This window comes from Rutilus rutilus (genome assembly GCF_951802725.1).
Source record: "Rutilus rutilus genome assembly, chromosome: 20".
In the NCBI taxonomy this organism is placed as follows: domain Eukaryota; kingdom Metazoa; phylum Chordata; class Actinopteri; order Cypriniformes; family Leuciscidae; genus Rutilus; species Rutilus rutilus.
The window spans coordinates 18,739,487-18,766,873 of NC_140225.1; the positions used below are offsets into that span (position 1 = coordinate 18,739,487).

The 27,387-nt window shown below is 37.0% G+C and overlaps 2 protein-coding genes across 19 annotated transcripts in view; both read left to right on the forward strand.

The window, feature by feature from the left end:
• The window catches only part of brf1a (BRF1 general transcription factor IIIB subunit a), a 57,731-nt gene extending 44,708 nt beyond the window's left edge, over window positions 1-13,023 (forward strand). For both annotated transcript variants that reach the window (XM_084392270.1, XM_084392271.1), the window contains 7 exons: window positions 1,054-1,115; window positions 1,335-1,416; window positions 1,535-1,590; window positions 1,680-1,945; window positions 9,340-9,391; window positions 10,497-10,656; window positions 11,357-13,023. In XM_084392270.1, coding sequence (XP_084248396.1) covers window positions 1,054-1,115; window positions 1,335-1,416; window positions 1,535-1,590; window positions 1,680-1,945; window positions 9,340-9,391; window positions 10,497-10,656; window positions 11,357-11,394 — 716 coding nt within the window. In that variant the 3' untranslated portion in view covers window positions 11,395-13,023. The remainder of the gene's footprint in view (window positions 1-1,053; window positions 1,116-1,334; window positions 1,417-1,534; window positions 1,591-1,679; window positions 1,946-9,339; window positions 9,392-10,496; window positions 10,657-11,356) is intronic.
• Window positions 13,024-14,374: 1,351 nt separating this feature from the next.
• Window positions 14,375-24,538, forward strand: LOC311279324 (E3 ubiquitin/ISG15 ligase TRIM25-like). 17 transcript variants are annotated; one of them, XM_084390733.1, is made up of 9 exons: window positions 14,375-14,448; window positions 15,505-16,099; window positions 16,326-16,421; window positions 16,730-16,963; window positions 17,085-17,241; window positions 17,507-17,551; window positions 17,643-17,684; window positions 17,778-17,901; window positions 18,038-18,953. In XM_084390733.1, the coding sequence occupies exons 2-9, from the start codon at window positions 15,509-15,511 to the stop codon at window positions 18,351-18,353; spliced, it is 1,605 nt and encodes a 534-aa protein (XP_084246859.1). In that variant the 5' UTR covers window positions 14,375-14,448; window positions 15,505-15,508; the 3' UTR covers window positions 18,354-18,953. The 17 variants fall into 17 exon arrangements, with proteins under 17 accessions (XP_084246859.1, XP_084246863.1, XP_084246857.1 ...); XM_084390731.1 differs by having other exon boundaries at window positions 14,381-14,448; window positions 15,502-16,099; XM_084390730.1 differs by having other exon boundaries at window positions 14,382-14,448; window positions 15,467-16,099.
• Window positions 24,539-27,387: the final 2,849 nt, after the last annotated feature.

The following is a 27,387-nucleotide window of genomic DNA, read 5'->3' on the forward strand; positions in this document are numbered from 1 at the left end:
ATTTCGCCTGTTGTAACTAATCTCTGCTATTCACGCTCTCACCACATCACACACATGTGACTCATAGCACAGTGTGTTTTAATGTGTGGTGTTGGAGGACTCGTGTGTGTGCGCGCGCATGCATTGGTTGTGTAGTGTGTTTAGTCTGTGCTTGTTCAGATGCGAGCGACGAGATGAGGTCAGGTTTCTTGACTCACGGGATCGACTGATATTGAGGGGCCTCCGTTCAGAGGCGAGAAAACAAGAATTGCCCTCTCTGTTTTAGAGAAACAAGAATTGCCCTCCCCTAACCCTCCATCCCCATTACAACACATGAGAGAGAGAGAGAGAGAGAGAGAGAGAGAGGGATGCTCTATAAAGCAAACTTCTGAAGCGTTGCCAACAATCTCCAGGCAGAAAGAAAAGAGTAAGGATGGGGGAAGGGAGGAACTGGCCCTCGAAAAGAGGGAAAAAACGGAAGGCAGAGGGGGAATAACCCTGGAAAGTTGCTACTGTAGAGCCACTGGTTTAATGATCCCAGTAGCCCCATTGGACTTTCTAGTAAGATTTGCTACAGGGCAGAGACCACAGAGAAACACACACATATTTTTCAGTATGTTTTGCCATGTGAATTTGCTGAGGGACATTTTATGTGAAGGTTTTTGGGTTGGACTGCAGTGGGATATTCTATGCATCTCCACTAACCTAATTTAACAACTGGCTCAGAGAAATGTTCTCTGATGAATGGCAGCATGTGTTTCTCCTTAGGAAAGTGAAACATTTAATACACTTTAATTATGTGGCGTAAACACCAGGCAAAACTTTTCTCTTTTCCTTTTGCCAAAGCAGTCTGAAATAGTCACAACACAATTTTTTTTTTTTTGTCATTTTATTTTGTTTTACATTGTATTTTATTTTGCAATTCTTTTGTTGTTGTTGTTATGATTTTTATTATATTTTACATTATTTTTACATTATAATTTTTGTACAAATTTATTCGGGCTGATGTTCTTATGTCCATCAATAAAATATTCAATATTCTGAACTCTTTGTTTCTTTGTTTTTCTCCATCAGATGGGGAGGCAGAAAACGGTGAGCTAGACCTGAACGGTATCGACGAGGACGAGATTGATCGTGTAAGTTTTGACCTCACTATAGTAACGACATGGTAATTTGTAATTTGGTTCTTTAAAGCTGAAATCTGAGATGGGATTTCACATCCAAAAATGAATAATGGAATTGCATTAGAATAGAGTGGAATGAGATTTGTCATGATTTACAGTCTGTTTAGCTCATCCAGCATGACCTGAGCAATTTTGTATTGTTGTTTTTTTATCTTTCTTTTTTTTTATTAGTATATCCTGAATGAGAAGGAAGTTAAGGTGAAGACCGAACTGTGGATGCTTCAAAATGCAGACTACCTCAAAGAACAGAAAGGTAGAGAAGATTGAACTGTCCCGTTTGTTAATTTTACCCTTGACAGATTAATTTAAACTAAGACATTTAATCAAGTTTGGAACACTTTTGTTAGAACGATATGTTTGTTTTTCTTTAGAAAAGGAAGAAAGAATAGCAAAGGAAAAGGAAGATGGCACATATAAAGAGCGGAAGGTAACAAGGTAGTTCATAAATGACAGTTGTAGCTGTGAGGGTCACAAATGTATGAGTTTACCTCCGTATTTTTGTGTGTCATCTCACAGCCTAGAAAAAAGTCAGCACGGAGGCGTGAGCCCATCAATGCCAGCACTGCAGATGAAGCCATTGAAAAGATGTTAGAGCAGAAACGCATCTCCACTAAAATAAACTACGATGTCCTGAAAGACTTGAACAAATCCAGCCCAAAAAGTCCCACTCGCCAGCCTGAAGAAGCTTCCACTGGAGCCAAAAGAACCCCCGCGGCCCATCAACGGAAACTCCAACTGACTTCACCCAGTATTGGCAAAACTGTCAGCAGTTTTGGCAAGAGGTATGGAGTTCTAGGAGAAAGGTTTCTTATGTCTCGATTTATTTCTGTTTTTCTCCACTCCCTAGTTTTTTGGGGGATTTGTTTTTGCCCACACACCTTAAATCACACATTCTGCTCTAGAAAATCCTCTAAACTCACCATCTGTCCTAGAAAATTACCACCATTGCAGTCTTAACACCATATCCCATCCGGGAATGATGCAAAAAAATCTCTTCCGTTTAAAAAACGTTTTATCGCTACCAGCTGCAACCGCGTTGAGTGACTGGACATCTTATTGATTTGGTTGCTATTACTTGTTTTTTTTCATGTCGACCAAGGTTGCCCCGCCCACAGAGAAATCTTACTCCGCATAGCTGTAAATTAAACATCAATTATGATCTGATCGACTATGTTTGTGTCGCATTATGGAGAATTTTGTGACAGGCAGATTACTTCGGATTGGAAAAAAGTGGTTGCAAAAAAATTCGAAAATATTTTTTCTCCATTTAGTAATCCTGTGTCTTCGAGTTGTATTATGGACAGTCTTAAAACATATCCACTCCTATTAATACAGCCCGATTTTTCTTCGTCTGCCCACACCCTTTATTGGACTCTTTCCTGTAACCACCTCAAGCTATTTTTCTCTTCTCTGCTAACTATAGACCTACGGATACACAATGGCAGGGTACATTACTGTAACTGTATCATGATCCCTGCTATATTTTCTTACTGTTTATATTCACATGAACACTATTTTCTATTTTACCATGTTTAAACAAGGTGCATCTGCTACACAGAGTCTACCTTTTCATAAATCATTGAAATTGTATTTTTGTTAAGGGAAAATTCTGGTTTTACATCAGCTTAGTAACACAGCAGTCTAATAAAATGATCCTATTATGCTGTAGCGCTTTCTGCTTTCACGTTTTCCATGCTGCATTAGTCAAGCATTTCCCAGATCACATCATTTTGTGGTTATTCTTTCTTATACAGTGCTATGCATAAGTTTAGACACCCATGCTAAAGTTGACTAAAAAGAGGAATAAAAAAAATCATCTTTTGGAAATTGAATTGGATGCCTTAATTAAAAAAATTAGGAAAAATCCAACCTTTAAGGACACCAAATTCCTTTGTGAATAAATAATGTATCGTAAATAAATAAATGTTCTTCCTTAAAATACAGGGTGCATAAGTCTGGACACCCCTATGTTAAATTCCCATAGAGGCAGGCAGATTTTTATTTTTAAAGGCCAGTTACTTCATGGATCCAGGATACTATGCATCCTGATAAAGTTCCCTTGGCCTTTGGAATTAAAATAGCCCCACATCATCACATAGCATTCACCATACCTAGAGACTGGCATGGAGTACTTTCCATAAGATCATCTCTCAATGCAAATCAAACCAGCTATTAGGCTAACTGAAATAAAACCATGCCAATCTCTATTTAGGAAGAATTTAGGAAGAATTGATAGCCTGAGAGAAAAAGCTAATTGGGGTCTCACTCATGACCCTCAAATGGAAAATCTCCAGAGCTTTGTGGGCCGGACTGCTAGTGTTAAAGGTCCTTATGTTTGTTTCTCTCTTTTTTTTATGTCCTTTACCCTTTTGTGCACTTGAGTACAGGGCAGGTCTGTTAAGAATAGCTAAGTCTATGCTAAATTAACTGTGTGTGAGTGTGTGTGAGAGAGAGAAAGAGAGAGAGAGAGAGAGAGAGAGAGAGAAAGTCCCATGCATATGGTCAGTCAGAATAGCCTCATTCTGCTCTATATTTAGTCTCTAAATGCTGGTATGGAACACATTAAAGTTTAGAGCACATATTTAAAGTGAGGCCCACTCCCTAGTACCCTCCTTTGTAGAGAATATGTGTGTGCGCTCTACTACCGTGTTCTCATTTCCATTCATGTTGTTAGTCTGGTTTCTGGGTTGTCATTAGTCATGGATATTCTCTCTTTAAGCAGAGGCTCTTGGTGGCCTTGCACACAAAATGTGCTCCGACAGTTTGTTCTTGACACTGTAAGGCCAATATCATGGAACAATGAGCAACTCTCTCTTTTCTCTCTCTCTCTCTCTCTCTCTCTTTGAGTGGCCAGTTTCATATGCGTGTGGTGTTTTTCTCGTTGATTGAATTCTTGAAGTGAACAGGATAGATCTTCTGAATCATTCATTCTGAAAGTAGCTTTTATGTTTGCTTTTTTTCTGAATGGAAAGGTGAGCAATCTGAACTTCCTTTTAAAAGCCATTACACTGTTACCACGCCACTGTCTCTCTTCCAGTTTTCCCCTCTTCTCACTCATAACAGCCTGCAGTCTGTTTACTGAATGGAGTCTACCTGAATGGGATTGTCTGTATTATTCATTGACTTGCCTTTTACCGCTCAAAGATGACCTTACCTTGTTTTCTCCATTTTTTTTATTTTTTTTTATTCAGTTACTTGTAGTCTCATTCTAGGGCTTGGCAATATGGCAAAAAAAAAAAAAAAAAGGCTTTTATGTATTGAACTATTTAATATATGAATATTTTTCTTAAAAAAAACACACAAAAGATATACGTATACAGTATATATAAAAATCTTGTTTGTGTGTATATATATAATATTTTTATTTTTTTCAATATTGCTAATTTTATATCACCAGCACAATTATTGTATACATGTTGTGAATATTCAATATATCGCCCAGCCCTAACGTTTTTTCAGGCTCTTTTAAGAGGTTTCCAGTCCTATTTCAGCTTAACCTGAAATTGTGTGTGTGTGTGTGTGTGTGTGTGTGTGTGTGTGTGTTGTTCTGCTGACAGTAAAGCCATTGTATTCCGTTCACTCCCATTCTCTGTTGCACACTGAGGTATTGTGTTATACATAGACACACACAGACACTCAACCTCCCTTTTCTGCTTCTCTGCTGTATTTTTACAGCATATTCCCGACACCCCGCAACTGCCTGAACATCTACCCATCTGTTGGTCTGTTCATCCCTCCATTCTACTGAACCTTAAATTTAATAAGTCTCTCACATTCTCTCACTCTCGTCCAGAAATAGCTGGTATAATTGCCCCCTGCTGTTTTAACCCCCTCCTCCTCTGGTCATTTTCTTGTCCTCTCAGATACCCGCAGCTCAGCATATATATATATATAGAGAGAGACAAATGCCAAAGGTTTTCATTAGAGTTGGAGGCAGGGCTCTGTGAGAACCTGAGATGGATTGTTCTTATTTTTGTGGTCCTTTGTTCTTCCAACACTTCCTCTGTATCCATACATGAGATCATCTCATGTTAGACATTCACACCTGGAGTGCCAGAAATCGCCATCTCACACCATCACACATCTGGTAATTAAACAGTCTCCTCCTCTCGCTCTCTCAGACAGCTGTTATAGACTCGCTTCCCCCCCAAAAAAATTCTTTCTTTCTCTCGCTTCCATCTCTCTTCCTCTGAGGTTCCTTCTGCTGTCGGCTCAGAGTTTCTTTCTTAATCAGCTTACTTGCAGAAAACCTACATCTCTAGAGAAAGAGACAGAGAGGTGAGCTGTCTGCGAGATCAAAGAAAGTTGAGTTTTTCTCAAGGCTGAATTGACCCAAAAACGAGAGGAAGTTTTCGTCATCCTCGAGGAAAAGAGAAAGCCTTATCTCTGCCTGGGACCAAAACTAGCTTCTGAGATGAAGAGACCGACGACTTAGGCAGTTGCTCATGCCTTCAAGCGCTCAGCAGTAATAGTGTCAGCCTGGTGTCATACTCTTTCAGCTCAATAAAATAAAAGCCCCTGTTGACATCAGCCATTTAGTCATACCCTGAGAGCAGCGTATGAAATGAAGGGGTGATGAGGAAGGTCAGAGTAAATGCTGAACAGTTTGAAATGTTAAAGTGATCTGTGAGAAAGAAATCAAGTCATCACAACCACAAACCAAAGACTCTCATACACATTTACTAATGGTAAAAGGAAAAATAGAGTATCACAATACTATGCTGAATTTCTTTGAAACCATTGAAAGAACATTCAGTTATTTATGTTCAAATAAAATCCTTTTAATCGAGGTATGATTCTGAAAAGCATGAAAATATATTACAGTTTTGAATAACTGTCACATAAAGAATTACAATATTATTGTATTGTGACCCAGATATCAATATACTGCATCACCAGGGCCCTGATTCCCATCTCTAATCATTATTGTTGTGCTATGTGTTTGAATAATTGACCCACTCAGTGGTGTGAACAATTTATCAGCCCTTGACGTAAATGCAAATCTGCGTGTGTGTGGAACAGACTGTTTCTCAGGAATAGAATGTTGTCACTGTGTTTTGGCTCTGACAGCTTGTTTTCATGCCAAGTACCGTACCGTTCCCCGTCCCAGAATGCACTGTAGCATCAATAGGACACTTGCATGCTGGGTCGTGAAGGACTGTCAACCGTGCGTGCATGTGTTACTGACTGAGAATTTGAAGGAAAGTATCTATCTGTCAGTCAGTCAGTCCATCCTCTCTATTTTAATTTTCTTAATATAGCCTTCTTTCTATTTGCTCTTTTGTTATATCCGGTGCCAGTCCTACACTTCTAGCCACCCTAAGCAAAACTGCCAGTAAGAACAAGTAATATTAAATAAATAAAATTGTTGACAGCTAAATAAATGCTTTATGAAAGTATTGCTCTGACACCATCTAGCTGTCAGAAAACCTATAACACACAGCTGAATTTATTTTCTAAAGGCGTGATTTACTAACGAAACTAAAGCATAAAAAATATAGTTTACCCAAGAAAGCTTTCTCTAAACTTTGACTCTAATGGCATTGTTTCTAAAACACTTGACAGGAGTCACAGGACAGCTTGCATGACTGAACAGGAATGTTTAATTCTTATACATAAACCATGCACAAGAACATTTTGATTATTGATGTGTATTGACACAAACTGAAAATTACATTTCATCAGGGCATTTCTAATGAAACACAGTTGACTAATATTGACCCCGGAGATCTAGACTGGAGTATTTTGTTAGTTTTTTTTTTTTTTTTTTTTTTTACAAATTTATTGGTTTGTCAAGACTAAATAAGAATTTAAAATTTTACAAAAATGCATACCTGCTTTGTTCTTGGCACATTTTCTCTCTTTTTTTTCTGCTCCGGATAGAAAGCTTTGTTTTGAAGCCATAGCCATAAGTCAAAAACATAGACTGTAAAAAAAGATGGACGACGTACCTTCACTCACTACCATTGTAGAGAAATTAAGTCGCCAATGTTTTTAATATGGCGGCGACATCTTGCGCTGATTACGGAGCACGAGTCTGCGCAGTAGTGATCGTGAAGTGGAGCCGTGGTATCAAGACCCCGCCCACACCTGCAGAATTGGTTAGTACGGTTTACTGATGATCAACTCATTATGTCGATGTGACATAAACAGTTATGAAATGTAAAAATTAAAGTTAAAGCTCCAATCTCCTCCCGAAAATCCCCCAAAAAGTCTGTTGGTGCTTCAGTGACTACTTCACTCAGAGAAGCAGTCAATCTCAGCTGTCAATTGTGACGTCACACTCCCATTTTTATAGCATCAAAGAACTAACTAAAACCAAAAACTACCTGAAATGACAGAAACCATCTTTGGAAAAAAAAATTTGAATAGTCATTTGTTTGAGTTTCCTCATTAACTTTAAAAACGGGGAGAAGCATAGAGAAGACTTCACTTCTTATATTTCTATTTTTATGACCGGATGGAAAACCACTCAAAACCCTACCCTTATGCCTAAAAAACCCTTTTAATCTGGAACCTACAAACTGAAACCCACCTAAAACCTACCCTTATGCCTTAAACCCACTCAAAACCTACCCTTATACCTAAAAACCCTTTCAATCGCGGGGCAAAACGGGAATGGGGTGTCACAAGATGACGTTTTGGATGTGGGTGGGGTTGGATGTCCACCGCAGGATGAAGCGAGCCCTAGTTGCATTAGATTACATGGAGAGGGCGGTGTTTATGACATATACTGCATCCAGCCACCTGGGGGCAATTGAAACATTTTGGCTTCAATTTTGACTGTGCGGCACACTTGGGCTGAATGCAAAATCGCCCCCTAAACCCTCAATCACTATTCCCTACGTTAGCCCAATACGGTTCACTTGAAGGAGTAAATGAAAACGAGTGAGCGAATTTGGACAGCTGTTGGGTGTACATCGAGGGTTTTGCGGTTTTGCAATGTGGGATAGAATGAGTGCACTCGATAACATCCACTATGGTCTAACGTTTTGAGGGTGATTTCGGATTCAGCCATAGTCATGTCATTATCTGCCGCACTGCATGATGTCCAAAACAGTTATTAAATAAATATAAATCGTTAACTAGAAAAAATAAATTTCGACATGACTCGAATGACATGAATATATAGTGATATGCTACTTATATAATCTTTGAAAGCAAGGGGGCCCCCTGGTGGTTCAGGGGCCATACGCACCTTGCGTAGTTTGCGTATAGGGAGGACCGGCACTGGTTATCCTTTTTTCTATCCTCCTTTCATTATATCCTCCTTTCTATCGATCATTCTCTTAGTCTGTGTGTCTGTGAGAGATTTTTGTGTTTGAGTTGAGTTTAAGAGTTTGAGTAGATTTGGGACGCCTTGTGGTTATATAAAGAGAACTGCTCCCATGAGAAATTAATCTCTTCTGCATATTCAGATGTATCATCAGGAGAATCATATGATTCTGATTAGCGTTTATTTATGCTGCGGGTTTAGTGCATCATATCCGTACCTCATTAACATATCTTACATTCTTTGGAATAATGAGTAAACTCATTATTCGAACTGTGCCTCTGCATGTTGACTTGCAAATACTGAGATAAACAGCGTCTCTGAATTCTTCTGTGCTCGTCCTACCCCCACCCCCACCCCCCCATCTCTCTTTCTCTCTGTTTGTCTCTCGATCTCCCCCTTCTGTTGTCACTTGAGCTGCCATGTTTATTCCTCTGGGAATTTTACAGTATGAGATTTGAGGTAATTCAAGACAGGACTTGTCCATGTCTACCACCACCTGTGAAAATGTGCTAGATTTGCCAATGTTTTTTATGCATTTTGTTTCTGAAAAATATAGTGAATACATTTTTTGTGAATATACAGAGGGACATTTCATTATGAAGCAGGGGTTTGTCCCTGTGGGTCTATAAAACTTGTGTTTTTCTGGGTTGATAGAATTTAAATTGCGTGCATTTAGGGAATTAATTTAAATAATGTGTCAAGATTTGCATTATAATAAGTCAGTGACTTTTAAGCAGTGTTTTTTAGCAGTGTGTCAATTTAAACAGAATTGAAAAGAACAGATGAGGTAAATATAAAAAATTATTGGACTGTATTGTATGTAATTTTTGACCTCGTGCCATGAAATAAGCCATGTTCTCTTAATGATCTTGTCTTTCTTTCTGTCTTTCTGTCTCCAAGGTTACAGCCCCTGGTGTGTGCACAACCCTCTAAGAAGCTGGCCCTCGATCAGGTGAGTGAATTTAAATCACCGTCCGTCATACTAGCACATCCTTGGAAGGTCTCTGGATATATTAAACTAATTTCCCTTAACCCTCAAATGGCCTCTGGCCCAGAGCTTCACTTAGTTTATCGCCGGTGCAGAAAAACTGCATTAAGTTGACCTAGAAACGGGCTCTTCCTTTTCATGTTTAAATTAAGAGAATTATTTTGATCCGCTGAGCTTCTCCTAGATCAGCAGGCTATTTCTGCGGCGATACTCAAAGGCACCAGTTTGAGTTGGGCTAGCGTAAGCTTAATGTACTGCCTCAGACTGCAATGGAAAGTGGGCCGCTGACATCTGGACTCTGAGGAGGCCTTGATGACACATGCTCTTTTCTCTCGGCTCCTACTGATCCCTCGCCGTCATTCTGGCCCGTAGACCGCTGGAGCTCTTCAGTGGCTCTGTCACTCCCTCCGGCTGTGTCGTCCATGATGCTTCATCTTTCTGTATGTCAGGGACCTTGATCTTTTCTCCTCTGTCTTGTTTTCCTATGTTATTAAGTCAGTCTGTCTGTCTCATGACAGTCTCTCTACTACTATTAAACTTCTGCGAGTGTGTGTGAGTGTGTACATAATCACCTCCCTCTTTTGAAGCCAGAAGCAAAAATACTACCTCTGGGGGTCAATACTCAAGTAACTAAGCAACCTCTTGCCTTCACTTGGCAACAGGAAATGAAATGTTGTGATTGACATCTTTCCCTTTGTCCCTCAGTAAAAGAAACGGTTCTTAAATTCACTAACAAGGTTATCTGTTAACTCTGAAGCTAACTTATAAAGATAAGTGTGATTCTCATTTAATGTAGCATTATAATAGAATCACACATTCAAAGGGTGTTTGAGTACATTGAAGTCAACAAATTCAAATTGACATCCTTTATCTTATTGTGCACAAATCATTGATGTTCGTTTTTCCAGAGAGGAAACACATTCAGAATTATTCTGAATTTTCAGTCATTTCAACCCTACTTTTTTTTTTTTTTTTTTTACTTGAATATGTTTTCACTTGGAAACAGGTTGGATGATGACTGATGCAAAAGGAGCTGCGAATACCATTTCATGTTGACTTTTTCCTCCAGAAAGGATCTGGTGCTCCAGTGGCCATTCCTGCTGCCCCAACCCAGAATACTATTGTTGTAGAGAGCGGACCGGTGGCGTACGATGACCCTGCAGATGAAGAAGAGGAGGATGAGGAGGACGAACACTGTGTCAGTGCCGTGCAGTTAATGGGCAGCACTGGTATGTGATGCAAAAGTCTTACTTTGACCTATAGGATGAATTTTTTACTTTTCATATAGACTTATTAATTTAGACCAATGTCATTTTATAATTATTTATATACTATTTTAGTATTTATTAATATGTTGAATTAGCTTTTATTTTTATATTCTCAGTTTTCATTTTAGCAATTTTGTTGTGCTTTTCTATTTTTTATGTTCTATTTAAAATATTTCTATTTAGCTTTAATTTATTTTTAGTACTTTAAAAAAAAAATGTTTTACATTGTTTTATCTAATGTGTATATTTAAATTTATTTGCAGCTGTATTCCAATTAACAAAATTTTTATTTATTTTTTTTAGTTAAAAATAATAATACTGCTTTAGGGGCTTTCAACTTTTTCTAACCAAATATAGTCCCTAAATATAAACTTAACTTAATATAAAAATTAACTTTTTCACTAAGAGCCTTATTGGATTTACCTTACTATATTATGTGCTTAAAAGAATTTAAAAAAAGACTTTATATATATATATATATATATATATATAAATATAATATAATATAAATATTTATAGTCATAAATATTTAGGGAACTATTCATTCACAAACTTTGCTCCTTTTGACATTTTACGCTCTTTGCGTGATTTTTAGTAGTTCAGAAAAGAGCATTAAGTTTTGTCCTAACCTTTCTGCGTTCCTCTCCTTTCCTGTCTACAGATTACGGCTATGAATTAGATGATGATGATGGCTTCTGAATCCAGGGTGGGAGCACCAGTGGAGAGGACACACTAACATTTAGCCTGCTGCTTATTTCGACCCCAAAACACACATGCAACAACCTCCATCTCATTACTCCTGGTGTTCGTGATTATGTTTGCGAGATGAAAAGAAATATCGTGAACTTTACACACAACAGAGGAGAAGAACTATAGCTAAACAAGAACAAAGACCCTACCTTCTTGTGTTTGTGCTTTTCAATAGGTGCATGTTCTTGAGCTCATGTGCACTACTAAGTAACTTAAACACCATTTTAAAACGGGAGTATGAGAGTAAATGGATGTGTGTGGTGACTGGGAGAGATGATTCTCTCTATCTCTCGCTTGCTAACTGCATTACTGTGTGTTTTAGGCTAATGATGACATATGATCTTGCACATCTAATGCGATTAGCCCACTCGAGGCTCAGGCCTCTGTGTGGACAAACGTGTACATGTACACGTGCCTTTTACAATTGCAGTATACAGGCCTTGAATAGTATGATGATTTTTAGAGCCAAAGTGTTATTCTTTAAACCAGATGTAGCTTTATGTTTTCGAAGTGGATTACGGTGTGAAATCTGATTAGTGACAGTGTTAAATTTTGCTCAGCTACCTTGGCTGATTTCCTAGTGCCTTTTTTAATTTTTATTATTAAATTACCCACTGGTCTGTTGGATTTTCCATTTTGGGCTAGTTAAAGTTTTTTTTTAAACTTAAGCATAATGTTTAAAAGGTACTTTGATGAGAATAATAATAATTTTTGATTTGATGGTTGCTGCTTTTCTGGTTTATGGAGATGAGTACTTGAAAAATTCATTCCAGATAAATGCTGTAAAAATGTCATTGGTTTGATCTTATTTTTGCAGTTAAATATTTACAAAATGCAATATATATATATATATATTTATGTTTTCGACAGATAAAGGAGATGTGTACATTGTTGGATTGTTTCGAAATGGATTGATGGTTTAGTATTGGTTTGTTAATGAAGAAGATAGAATAGTTTTAATAGTATTACTCATATCTGAATACTCAGTATCAGAGAGTAGGTGCTCTTCGAGAATGTTTTACTTTATTTATACTTAGTTCTCTCCCAGATTCAAAGATGAGTCAAATATAGAGTACGCTTTTTTTTTTTTTTTTGTTAGAAAAGTATTTGAGGGGTTTATTCAGTCAGTCATGCCACAACACACAGCAGATATTACTGATGCAGACCCAAGCCATTTAGATTTTGCTAATAATTAAAAATGATCCAATGTATTAACAGGGTAACCATCTTTAACTGTTAGAAAATACAATAAATAAAAAACAAGGTGGACAGTGATCCCAAATTCTGATTAAACCATCGACCTAAACCATTGACCTGGTATTTGCATCTACAATCGATAAAGTTAAATAAATGTTGATGATGTCTGTGAACTCTTGCTTGCATAATAAAAATCTTCTACGATATGTGAGTCCTCGGGATTCGGTATGCGAGTCCTCGGAGTCCATTAGAGCCTGTGTTTTTTGGACCAGATTGGTTTGGTCTCGCAGCAGTAATGGTGACAATACAACAGACTCAAATCAGTGTTCAGAAAACCTAAATAGTATTTATGAGCAAAGAAATAAAGAGTAATCATAGTACACTACGTCTTCTGTCTTTATTTTTCAGTGTGACCGCTGTGTATTTTTATTCTTTTTGTCTGCTTGCTGTCTGAGTCCTTCGACACTATGACCTAAGACGAGCTATCTTCACTGCCACTGGGTAAAACTTACTGGGAATAGAAAAAGAGTAAAGAAAAGAGTTGAGCATCTGTTTTTAGTTTCTTGTGCTCAAGGCTGTTGTGTTTTGGTTGGCATAGAAACATGAGCAGTAATAACTAACTGTAAGATCCCACTGGATGAGACCCTAGAAGTCACTCTCGTCTCTGCAGGGCAAGGGCTGCTGGGAGTTGAAGTTCTTAGGGTCATCTGTGTTTACTGGGTGTGACCGTCTTGCCTTAAAGGCTAGTAAAATCTCTGAAAGGAAAAGAACTCGGCAACAACAACAAAAAAGTGTTTTGTTACATACACTTTCCTTTGTGAAACTGTATAGTCTCTATATCTGATATGAAAAACAATGTATTTAAATATTTAGCCTGTGATGCTAATGGTATTTGATGGTTCTGCATCCTTTGGGAGGAAATCTTGATCAAGATCCACACAGACCCTGAGTGCAATGAACGTGGTCAACTCACCTCTTCACACTTCTGTCTTTCTCATTATCTCTTTTTCACCGCTCTGGAACCTATTACTCTGACCTTTCGATATCACACATGAGAAACCAGTGCTGATAAGAGATCGGGCCTAATGGGAGAGATTGTGGGTTAATCTGTTGAAGCATGTGTGAGAGAGACAGGATTTCCCAAGATCGTGAGAAAATGAGCTGAGAGAGAGGGAATATTGATTGATTTTGCTAATGAGAGGATTTTTTGCCAGGCCGTTTAGGAATGAATGTATCTAATGTAGAATAGCCATGTTCAACACCGACACACTCTGGGCTGCGTTTCCCAAAAGCATTGTAAGCCTAAATTGATCGTAGAACAATTGCCACCAATGGTCTCTACAATCAACTTAGGCTGATGCTTTTGGGAAATGCAGCGCAGGTCAGTTAACAGTTCCTGTTGACAAAAAAAAAAAAAGGTGGAAAAAGTGCAAACTACCTTTTTTTTGGCATTATGCTCTTCTTGTAATACAGTAGAGGGCAGTGTTGTTCATAGTAGACATAGAGTCTTCAAACGTTACATTAAATATAAAAATATATACGAATCATAACGATTGTATGATATAAATGTTTCAAATGTTATAAATAAAATGATATTTTAATTTAATATTAAATATAGGCTATATTTTATTACTATTAAATATAAAATGTATTTAACTATACACTCTTGGCCATTGACTCTCACTGACTCTTGCACGCAGCTGAGAAAGATCAGTTTTACTTTTGTTTTCTGAGAAGAGGGAGGAGTTTAAAACAAAATTAATTCTAATTCTTAATAAACTGATCTGCAACTGCGTGCAAGAGACGGTGAGTGCGTCATCGCCAAGTGTATTTAATAGTTCTGTATTCGCAGAAATATATCTGTTTATCTTTATTTATGTCAGTGACTTTATGTGACGGAGCACCCTGGTTTGTGATGATCGAGTTGAATAAGACGCTGCTAACTTTTATGACAACAAAATATACATTTTTAATTAGGCTAGCGGCTATGTATTTGAAACAAATTTGTGAATGACTCGTCCACGGTTGCCACGTCTAATAATTCATAACTTACGCATCAAACTATCTGTTATGGCGTATTTTCTCATAAAAAAAATATCGGTATTACTTATTTAAAACGAATTTAAATACGTTAGCCAGTGTCGTATGGATGATGACGTAACGTTACTTGATTCAAAGGTTCAAAAGGGGTATGCTTTTGGCTCTTCTTTCTCTCTGTTACCGTCGCTTCTCTTCCCAAATGAGGTTCCGATGTAGGCTACGAGAGAGACACTTTTAATGGAACTTAAAGTGCCGAAGTTGACTGAAAGTTCAAGTGATTAGGTAAGGGTTTATGATCGGGCGTGTAAACATGAGGTGTGGTGGCCTCGCTGCCATGTTAGAAAGAAATAGAGATTATTTGGTTTTGATTTGAAATGGTAGACTGACGATAAACTAATCATTTCATCATGTTTAACTGAATTTACTATATAATTTGTTTACCCAAATTTATATTTAAGAATAACGCAATTTATTTGTCGTTAGATTTGCACTCATTAATTAAGCCATAGCCTATAAGAAATGAACAGTACTTTTGAAAAAATCTTAGTTCTTGTACACTTGCATCAGATAAATACTCCTACCAGTGCCTGAATTCATTGAAAAGTTACTGAGTGCACCTTTAGGGAGTGATAGCCAAGATATTTAGCTTCTATCAGTAGCAAAAATATTGAGTGAACCACAAATGTCATTTTTATATTGAAATATTTTTGTGTATCATTTTAAGCTGTTGAATGACATTTGACTCCGTTTTATGTTACGTGAATTACTCTCTTTTTTTTTTCAGTAACATCACTTACAGGTTTTCTACTTTTTTCATAGCAGCAAAATGGCTGAATCATCTGATGATCAAAATCCCTTTAACTGTCCAATCTGTCTTCATCTTCTGAACAACCCAGTAACTACATCTTGTGGGCACAGTTTCTGTATGAACTGTCTTAATGAGTGCTGGGATCGAGACGATCAGAAGGGAGTTTACAGCTGTCCCCAGTGCAGGCAGACGTTCACCCCAAGACCAGCTCTCAGCAGAAGCACGGTGCTGGCTGAAGTTGTAGAGAGGATGAAGAGAGAAGCACCAGAAGCAGGAACAGCTTCTCCTGTTCTAAGTTTTTCTGTCTCTGGGGATGTGGAGTGTGATATCTGCACAGAGACCAAACTAAAAGCCATCAAGTCTTGTCTGGTGTGTTTGGCTTCTTACTGTGAATCTCACATCAAAACTCATTATACATCTCCTGCATTAAATTGGCACAAACTGGCCAATGCCTCACCACATATACTGGACCAGATCTGCTCCCAACATCATAAACCGCTGGAGCTGTACTGTTGCCAAGATCAGCAGCTGATATGTATACAGTGTGTTTTGATCAACCACCAGAACCATAAGATGTCTTCATCTGCAGCAGGAAGACAAAACATACAGGTAGAGCTACTGAGGTTTCTGCATAACATTTTATATAAATTAAAAAGACAAAAATTTCACTGTCAAAAAAATGTCAAGTGCACCAACAAGTTATGTTTACTTTTCAATGTTTTGAAACAATTTACAAATAGGCCTATTACATCTTATATAATATACATGATTACATAGCAAACAAACAATATAATTTCAGAAGCTTAATACCAAACTATAATAAATTCAATCACAGGGACGGTTGAAGGAAAATTCGGATACCCTACACAAGGAAATGCATCAGCGAGAAATGAAGGTACAGGAATTAAGACAGGCCATAAACTCTCATAAGGTAAGTGCATTGTAGTGGAGCATTACTCATTTTTACCATGTGTATTATGTCAGCATTTCAGCTTGGTGCATTTGCAGCTTATTTGGATGATTGACTGCTATATGATGATAATAATTATTAGAATAATATTATAGCATATTTATATTATAGTATGATAGTGTACTAATTTGGTGTTATGTGATGTCAGTTTGCTGCAACTTTTTTTCTTTGTCAGTTTGCTGCAACTTTGCATCAACGTTGCCTAGGGGTTACAGTCAGAGCTGAATCAATGGGGTGTTTCTTACAGTTTTTCCTCTGTCATCTAACAGCTCTCTGCACAGGCAGCAGTGGAGCACAGTGAGAAGGTATTTACTGAACTGATCAGCTCCATGGAGAAAAGACGAGCTAAGATAACTGAGATGATCAGAGCTCAGGAGAAAGCAGAAGTAAGCAGTGTTGAGGAACTCATACTAACACTGGAGCAGGAGATCAGTGATCTGAGGAGGAGGCACGATGAACTGGGGCAGCTTTCAGAGGTGGAGGATGACATCTGTTTCATTCAGGTAACAACTGTCTGATACCTAACTGAACTTAACTCTGGCATCAAACAAACAGACTCGGGTCTGCAGCAAAAGCCCTGGCTTGAAATGTTTTGTGATCTATTGCTGCTTTTTCCATCTACAGAATTTCTCCTCTCTGTCCTGCTACCAATGTTCAGATTTGTGCAACATCTCAGTCAGACAACATTTGACATTTGATGAAATGGAAACAGTCATATGTGAGCTGAAGATCCAACTGGATGATCTCTGTGAACAAGATATTGTTCGAATATCAGAGAAAGGTGAGATGGCTTTTAAAGATTTTTGTTATTTAATTTTTTTTTATCAAACTATTATCTTTAACCTGATTGTTACAAGGAAAATAAATTTTAACTCCATGCTATTTCTTTTTTTTTATTGTATGTTGTCAAAATTTGGCAGATTTAAGCCAGAATTTACAAAATTGTAAATCATTGATTGGTTATATCTACCCAAAGAAAAAATTCTGAGCATAAGCAGGCAGATTGTCATAATCATGGGATTTTTTTTTCATGTGTATCTTAATAGTTCCCAGTGTCCATATAATGGTGAACAATGAGAAGATCACAGAGTGTAAGTCAACATATTTTTTTTACCTTTTTATTTTAAAACAAAAACATTCCATACACTCAAATATTCTTAATGTTTTTTTTTATATGTTCAGATTTGCCATCTCAACCCAAGACCAGAAAAGAGTTCCTACCGTGTGAGTTGCTCTGTAGCTGTGTGTAAATGTCAGGAGTGAGGAAAACCCATTCTGAAGTACATATGTTTAATTCCATTTTCTTTTTGTTTATAGATTCCTCAAAACTGAGTCTGAATCGCTCATCAGCCTGCAGTGAGCTCTCTGTATACAAGAAGTCTGTGTCAAGGAGTCCAAAATTCAAAACTACCCAGCCGACCTCGGTTTTCGGAACTACCCAGCCGACCTCGGTTTTCGGAACTACCCAGCCGACCTCGGTTTTCGGAACTACCCAGCCGACCTCGGTTTTCGGAACTAACCCGCTGACCGGGAGTTTCGGAACTAACCAGCCGACCTCGGTTTTTGGAACTAACCAGTTCACAAATGTGCTTCCTCATAATTGTACATACCAGGTGTTGTGTAATGAGATTCTATCTGGGCGTTGTTATTTTGAAGTTCAGATTGGAGGAACAGGTTGTTCAATTACATTCTCATATGACCAGATTAGTCAGGGGGGACAAGGTTTTATCTTTGGCTCTAACAACAGATCCTGGAAATGTAACTTTCCAGCAGCTAATATTTGTGAATGGCACAATAACCGACAGACTAACATTCACTTGGTCTCTAAAATTGGAGTGTTTCTCGATCAAGTTGCAGGAACCGTGTCCTTTTACAATGTCTCTGATAAAATGACCCTCCTACACAGAATCCAGACCACATTTTCTCAACCACTCTACCCTGGGTTTTCATTTAAGGATTGGGAAAATAACTCCTCAGTGACTATTTGTGATCTTCCAAAACAAAATAAGTAAATATAATCTGTTCTAACAGTGATAGTTCATGAATGGGCACCAAATTCAAGGTAAGGCAAGATCAATTATTTGTTCTCATACATCATTGTTAAAGAATTATGTTAATTGTATAAATCTTAAAAAAAAAACTAAATTGGTAAATTAATTGACTTGGAGATGTGGTCTGCTTTTTTTTTCTTTTTTATAATAAATTGATAGGAAACTTGTTTGAAAACTGTCATACTATCAGGTGGTCTGTGTCTGTTCTTCTTGTTTCTGTGAGATCCAGTAAGTTGGTAACATTTTCACTTACTATCTCTGCTGCTCTAGATTTCCCAGTTTAACATTTGTTTGACAAATTCACTTTAAAATCGATTCAGGTGGAACTTTCATTGTGCATGGAACGTATTCTGGACAATAAATTACTTAATTTTTTTACAAACTGAGAAATTGTTTGTAAATCTGTTACAAAAGAACCATTAAATAAATGTAACCATTCTCAGAACACACTATCTTTTGCAGAATACTTTTTCATGTATTATTTTTGTAGATACTCTTATCTGAAGTGATACAAATCAGGAATACTAACAAGCAATTAATTGTAAGGAAATAGTAACATTAAAGTTACTTCTACAAAGTTAAGTGGTATAAGAAAGCTATCTGCTTCCTGTGGAAGGTGCCGTCTGACCTTTGACCCCTTCTTACATCATATTTGTATTGTTTTCTATCTCAAAAGACAGGTGTGTGTGTGTGTGTGTGTGTGTGTGTGTGTGTGTGTGTGTGTGTGTGTGTGTGTGTGTGTGTGTGTGTGTGTGTGTGTGTGTGTGTGTGTGTGTGTGTGTGTGTGTGTGTGTGTGTGTGTGTGTGTGTGTGTGTGTGTGTGTGTGTGTGTGTGTGTGTGTGTGTGTGTGTGTGTGTGTGTGTGTGTGTGTGTGTGTGTGTGTGTGTGTGTGTGTGTGTGTGTGTGTGTGTGCGCGCGCGCGCGCGCGCAAGAGGTCAGAGATTAAGAATGCCTGGGCTATACTGAGGTGTCCTGGTAGTGCAATAGGAATAGCTTAATAGAGACATTTAAACCTTCTTTCTTCTAAACAGCACATCCACCCGCACACACTGGCTGTGGTCTGCTTTAGTCAGGGTGTGTAATAAGCGTGGAGGACCAGGGGTAGTACCAAACCTCTTTGTGCATTCAGCATTCTTAGATTCCAGCAAAACATAGCAGCACTCACACAATGTGTAATCATTATTTTAGCTCTAAACTGATAAATGTGAACTGAGGCATTAATGTATTAAAAACATTAACATTATGAATTTTAATCTGCTCTTAAACAATGCGTATTAAAAGCTCTATTTGATTGACTTGATACTCCTAAACACACAGATTCTGTCTCTCTCACCCACATAAATGAAACACGGTAACATAAAGGGAATAGGAGAGGCATTAAAAACTTCTTTGCTGTTTATATTGGTGCATGATAGCCCATAAATCAATCAAACTCCTGCCTTGATCTGAGTTTGTGTTAGAGAATCCTGCAGGAAGAAAAGAGTTCTATTTTGCCTGAGGAAATCCATACCAGCCTCCTGTTATGGACGCTCATTATTATACAAAAATATTTTTAAAAATATTATCCTGTCAGTGTCTGGCCAGTCATCCAACAGATAAAAACACACACAGAGACATTACACACGAGTTTAGTAAGATTGTAACTCAAACGGCAATATATATATAATCAACAATAAGAAAGTGCATAAACAAAATCTTTTTTTTATTTTTTTATTTTTATATCTTGCATATCTTCTAATAGTGGGCAAAACAAATGGACATAAATACATAATAAATATGTTCTAATAATATTACAAATAATGATTTGCTTCAGTACAATGACAATATAAAATCAATAATTTAAGAAAGAAAAAAATACTTTCGCATAAAATATCATGTTTGTGAGTGTGTGTGTGGGGGGGTAATTATATTTGTGGCGCCCCAGCATCAAAAGGTTTGAAAGTGAAACCCCTCGCTGGGAGTGTTAGCCAGTGTCGTATGGATGACGACGTAACGTTACTTGATTCCAAGGTTCAAAAGGGGAATGCTTCTGTTACCGTCGCTTCTCTTCCCAAATGAGGTTCCGATACGAGAGAGACACTTTTAATGGAACTTAAACAGCCGAAGTTGACTGAAAGTTCAAGTGATTAGGTAAGGGTTTATGATCGGGCGTGGTAAACGTGTGGTGCCCTCGCTGCCATGTTAGAGAGAAAGAGAGATGATGTGGTTTTGATATGAAATGGTAAACTGACGAGAAACTAATCATTTCATCATGTTTAACTAAATTTACTATATCATTTTGTTTACCCAAATTGATATATAAGAAAAACGCAATTTATTTGTCGTTAGATTTGCACTCATTAATTAAGCCATAGCCTATAAGAAATGAACAGTACTTTTGAAAAATCTTAATTCTTGTACACTTGCATCAGATAAATACTCCTACCAGTGCCTGAATTCATTAAAAAGTCACTGAGTGCACCTTTAGGGAGTGCTAGCCAAGGTATTTAGCTTCTATTAGTAGCAATATTGAGTAAACCACAAATGTCATTTTTATATCGAAATATTTTTGTCAATCATTGTAAGCTGTTGAATGACATTTGACTCAGTTTTAGGTTACATGAATTACTCTTTTCCAGTAACGTCACTTAAAGTTTTTCTACTGTTTTCATAGCAGCAAAATGGCTGAATCATCTGATGATCAAAATCCCTTAAACTGTCCGATCTGTCTTCATCTTCTGAACAACCCAGTAACTACATCTTGTGGGCACAGTTTCTGTATGAACTGTCTTAATGAGTGCTGGGATCGAGACGATCAGAAGGGAGTTTACAGCTGTCCCCAGTGCAGGCAGACGTTCACCCCAAGACCAGCTCTCAGCAGAAGCACGGTGCTGGCTGAAGTTGTAGAGAGGATGAAGAGAGAAGCACCAGAAGCAGGAACAGCTTCTCCTGTTCTCAATTTGGCTGTGTCTGGGGATGTGGAGTGTGATATCTGCACAGAGACCAAACTAAAAGCCACCAAGTCTTGTCTGGTGTGTTTGGCTTCTTACTGTGAATCTCACATCAAAACTCATTATACATCTCCTGCATTAAATTGGCACAAACTGGTCAATGCCTCACCACATCTACTGGACCAGATCTGCTCCCAACATCATAAATCACTGGAGCTGTACTGTTGCCAAGATCAGCAGCTGATATGTATACAGTGTGCTTTGATCAACCACCAGAACCATAAGATGTCTTCATCTGCAGCAGAAAGACAAAACATACAGGTAGAGCTACTGAGGTTTCTGCATAACATTTTATATAAATTAAAAAGACTCAAATTTCACTGTCAAAAAAATGTCAAGTGCACCAACAAGTAATGTTTACTTTTCAATGTTTTGAAACAATTTACAAATATTACATATACATAATTCCATAACAAACAAACAATATAATTTCAGAAGCTTAATACCAAACTATAATAAATTCAATCACAGGGACGGTTGAAGGAAAAATCGGATACCCTACACAAGGAAGTGCATCAGCGAGAAACGAAGGTACAGGAATTAAGACGGGCCATGAATTCCCATAAGGTAAGTGCATTGTAGTGGAGCATTACTAATTTTTACCACTATGTATTACGTCAGCATTTCAGCTTGGTGCATTTTCAGCTTATTTGGATGATGACAGTAATTATTAGAATAATATAATAGCATATTTATATTATAGTATAATAGTGTACTAATTTGGTGTACTTTCTGAAATGTTATGTGATGTCAGTTTGCTGCAACTTTGCATCAGCGTTGCCTAGGGGTTACAGTCAGAGCTGAATCAATGGGGTGTTTCTTACAGCCTAAAGTTTTTCCTCTGTCATCTAACAGCTCTCTGCACAGGCAGCAGTGGAGCACAGTGAGAAGGTATTTACTGAACTGATCAGCTCCATGGAGAAAAGACGAGCTAAGATAACTGAGATGATCAGAGCTCAGGAGAAAGCAGAAGTAAGCAGTGTTGAGGAACTCATACTAACACTGGAGCAGGAGATCAGTGATCTGAGGAGGAGGCATGATGAACTGGGGCAGCTTTCAGAGGTGGAGGATGACATCTGTTTCATTCAGGTAACAACTGTCTGATACCTAACTGAACTTAACTCTGGCATCAAACAGACTCGGGTCTGCAGCAAAAGCCCTGGCTTGAAATGTTTTGTGATCTATTGCTGCTTTTTCCATCTATAGAATTTCTCCTCTCTGTCCTGCTACCAATGTTCAGATTTGTGCAACATCTCCATCCAACAACATTTGACATTTGATGAAATAGAAACAGTCATATGTGAGCTGAAGATCCAACTGGATGATCTCTGTGAACAAGATATTGTTCGAATATCAGAGAAAGGTGAGATGGCTTTTAAAGATTTAATTTTTTTTTTTTTTTTTTTACCAAACTATTATCTTTAACCTGATTGTTACAAGGAAAATAAATTTAACTCCATGCTACTTCTTTTTTTTTTTCTTTTTTTTTTTCTTATTGTATGTTGTCAAAATTAGGCAGATTTGAGCCAGCATTGTAAATCATTGATTGATTATATCTACCCCCCAAAAAAAATTCTGAGCATAAGCAGGCAGATTGTCATAATCATGGGATTTTTTTTTGCGTGTGTATCTTAATAGTTCCCAGTGTCCATATAATGGTGAACAATGAGAAGATCACAGAGTGTAAGTCAACATATTTTTTTCACCTTTTTATTTTAAAACAAAAACACTCCATACACTCAAATATTCTTAAAGTTTTTTTTATTTGTTCAGATTTGCCATCTCAACCCAAGACCAGAAAAGAGTTCCTAATGTGTGAGTTGCTCTGTAGCTGTGTGTAAATGTCAGGAGTGAGGAAAACCCATTCTGAAGTACATATGTTTAATTTCATTTTCTTTTTGTTTATAGATTCCTCAAAACTGAGTCTGAATCGCTCATCAGCCTGCAGTGAGCTCTCTGTATACAACAAGTCTGTGTCAAGGAGTGATAATCAGAAATTCGTCAACTCATTTTTACAGCCGACCGGGAGTTTCGGATTTAACCAGTCGTCCGTGAATTTCGGATTTAACCAGTCGTCCGTGAATTTCGGAACTAACCAATTCACAAATGTGCTTACTCATAATTGTACATACCAGGTGTTGTGTAATGAGATTCTATCTGGGCGTTGTTACTTTGAAGTTCAGATTGGAGGAACAGGTTGTTCTATTACATTCTCATATGACCAGATTAGTCAGGGGGGACAAGGTTTTATCTTTGGCTCTAACAACAGATCCTGGAAATGTAACTTTCCAGCAGCTAATATTTGTGAATGGCACAATAACCAACAGACTAACATTCGCTTGGTCTCTAAAATTGGAGTGTTTCTCGATCAAGTTGCAGGAACCGTGTCCTTTTACAATGTCTCTGATAAAATGACCCTCCTACACAGAATCCAGACCACATTTTCTCAACCACTCTACCCTGGGTTTTCATTTAAGGATTGGGAAAATAACTCCTCAGTGACTATTTGTGATCTTCCAAAACAAAATAAGTAAATATAATCTGTTCTAACCGTGATAGTTCATGAATGGGCACCAAATTCAAGGTCAGGCAAGATAAATTATTTGTTCTCATACATCATTGTTAAAGAATTATGTTAATTGTATAAATCTAAAAAAAAAAAAAAAAAAACTAAATTGGTAAATTAATTGACTTGGAGATGTGGTCTGGTTTTTTTTTTTTTTTTTAATAAATTGATAGGAAACTTGTTTGAAAACTGTCATACTATGTACTATGGGGTGGTCTGTGTCTGTTCTTCTTGTTTCTGTGAGATCCAGTAAGTTGGTAACATTTTCACTTACTATCTCTGCTGCTCTAGATTTCCCAGTTTAACATTTGTTTGACAAATTCACTTTAAAATCGATTCAGGTGGAACTTTAATTGTGCATTGAACATATTCTGGACAATAAATTACTTAATTTTTTTACAAACTCAGAAATTGTTTGTAAATCTGTTACAAAAGAACCATTAAATAAATGTAACCATTCTCAGAACACATTATCTTTTGCAGAATACTTTTTCATGTATTAATTTTGTAGATACTTTTATCTGAAGTGACACAAATCAGGAATACTAACAAGCAATTAATTGTAAGGAAATAGTAACATTAAAGTTACTTTTACAAAGTTAAGTGGTATAAGAAAGCTGTGTGTGTGTGTGTGTGTGTGTGTGTGTGTGTGTGTGTGTGTGTGTGTGTGTGTGTGTAATATTTTAGCTCTAAACTGATAAATGTGAACTGAGGCATTAGTGTATTAACATTAACATTATGAATTTTAATCTGATCTTAAACAATGTGTATTAAAAGCTCTATTTGATTGACTTGACACTCCTAAACACACAGATGGTAACATTCTGTCTCTCTCCACCCACATAAATGAAACACAGTGACATAAAGGGAATAGGAGAGGCATTAAAAACTTCTTTGCTGTTTATATTGGAGCATGATATCCCATAAATCAATCAAACTCCTGCCTTGATCTGAGTTTGTGTTAGAGAATCCTGCAGGAAGAAAATAGTTCTATTTTGCCTGAGGAAATCCATACCAGCCTCCTGTTATGGACACTCATTATTATACAAAAATATTTTTTTAAATATTATCCTGTCAGTGTCTGGCCAGTCATCCAACAGATAAGAGTGATAAGAGTTATATTTTGCCTGAGGAAATCCATACCAGCTTCTTAATTTCTATCTTCACATGTAAATGATTCCATTACTTAAAATCAACACTGAGCTCATCATAAGCAAGTATGTGATAAAAAAAAAATAGATTCTGTGGCTATGACATCACTTCCGGGGGTGTGGCACACCATATTCAACAACCTTACAGTGAACCGTGATGGTAAAGTAAAATGACATAGCATTCTGAGGTGAATAATGTTAAGATTATAAAAATCATGGATCATTTGTAATTGGTATATATTTTGTTATAGGATGTAATGGTGAATCAGAATTTGTAAAAATCACATTCATATGAATCTTTTTTTGTTGTTTTTTTATGTGATTTTGACACTGTCCCAGTTTGCCAATAGTGTATTGTTAAACTGTGACAGGGTATTACTGGCAAACTGGGACAGCCATTTAAGTCATTCTAATGGGGGAATTGAGTTCCCTTTTTGTATGCCCCTCATAAATTTAGTTAGCTAGCTAGATATTTCAACAAAGATTGTAAACTGATTTTAAAAAACAATGCCAATTCCCCAAAAAACACACACACATTCAAAACAAGAAAGATGGAGGGTACAAGCTTGGATGGCTGGGACATTTGCAATATTTGCAAAAAACTTTTCAACAAAAAGAAATTAAACTTAGCCTATAATAAAAAATGTTTATGAAGATTTCTATTTCTATTTTTTTAATATATGAAATAAAATAAACCCAATACAAAATATTGTGGACAGGCGAGGGAGGGAGGGAGGGAGTGGAAAGAATCTGCTGTACCTGCACCCCTCCTTAAAAAAAGCGATTTTTATTATTTTTGTTGTAGTTGTTTATATTGTTATTGTGTATTTAATTTATTGGGCCTACATTTGAATAACAATTAATGTGTTTGAAGTGTCCCACTTTGCCAATAAAGGTGTCCCAGTTTGACAGTAGCGCCTGGAAAAATGTAGTTTGGGGTCCATGTGTGTTTGAGGAAGAGTCATCCATCCTGTGTTTAATGTTTCTTTCTTTTTTATTCTGTATAGTAGAGTAGAGCACTTAAGCTATTTAGAATAGTATCATATGACAGGCTAAGACATTTGGATCATAATAAAACATTATGCAGAAGATAAATTATCAGAAAGTGTCCCACTTTACCAGTATTCACCCTAAACATATATATATATATATATATATATATATATATATATATATATATATATATATATATATATATATATATATATATATATATCTCAAAAAGTTTGAAAACCCTTGATGTGATGAAAAAAAAAGGATGTTGGGTGGCAAATTGAGAGGAATAATACAACTTTGTTTGTGTACAGCTACACCTGCTGGTCAAATGGAGGAATAGAGTCCCTTATTGTTCTCTCTCTCTCTCGCTCTCTCTCTCTCTCTCTCTCTCTCTCTCTCTCTCTCTCTCTCATATATATATATATATATATATATAATTCTAAACATGATCACTCATCTTTCACTTCTCGCTTTGTCCCAAATGGGCCTGGGTGAAGAAATCTGCATAAATTATCATCTTTTCATATTCAAATAAGCCCACTGATCGTTAAACCCATCAGGGGTTAATGATGAGAGAAAGCTTGTTAAGTCCAGGCCAATTAAACTGCAGAAGAGCAGTGTGTAAAGCAGGGCAATTAAAGACTAATTAGGAAGAGTTTTCTTAATTAATTCCAAAAGGGCACATGTGTGTGAGACCTCCCAAATGATGGTTACTGTTATAAAATCACAGACTGTGTACATAGAAAACACACGTACATCTTCATACCTCTCACTCAGTTCTCAGAAAATGGGTCACCATCAAAGAGAAACTGGGAAATAGAAGCATAATGAAAGATTTCTGCTCAAAGATCATTAGAATTAATCACCAGAGACTTGCACCTTCTAACAGCTGTCCTGGGATACTGTACAGACTGATATATGTGCTAAATTAAGATTTTAATAAGATGATTATAGGATGAGATATAGAGTGTGATCTTATTTGACAAAATACAGAACAACTAAAAGCTCCAGGCATGATCAAATCATTTTAAAACTAATTAAAAAAACATTTGTTAATACCGGAAGTGGCGCGTTCCACAGACGAGAATCCATGTACCGCATTATTACACATTTTTCTAAGGCTACGCGATATTAATTTAAAATCATAATATTGCTGTGATTTAAATATAGGC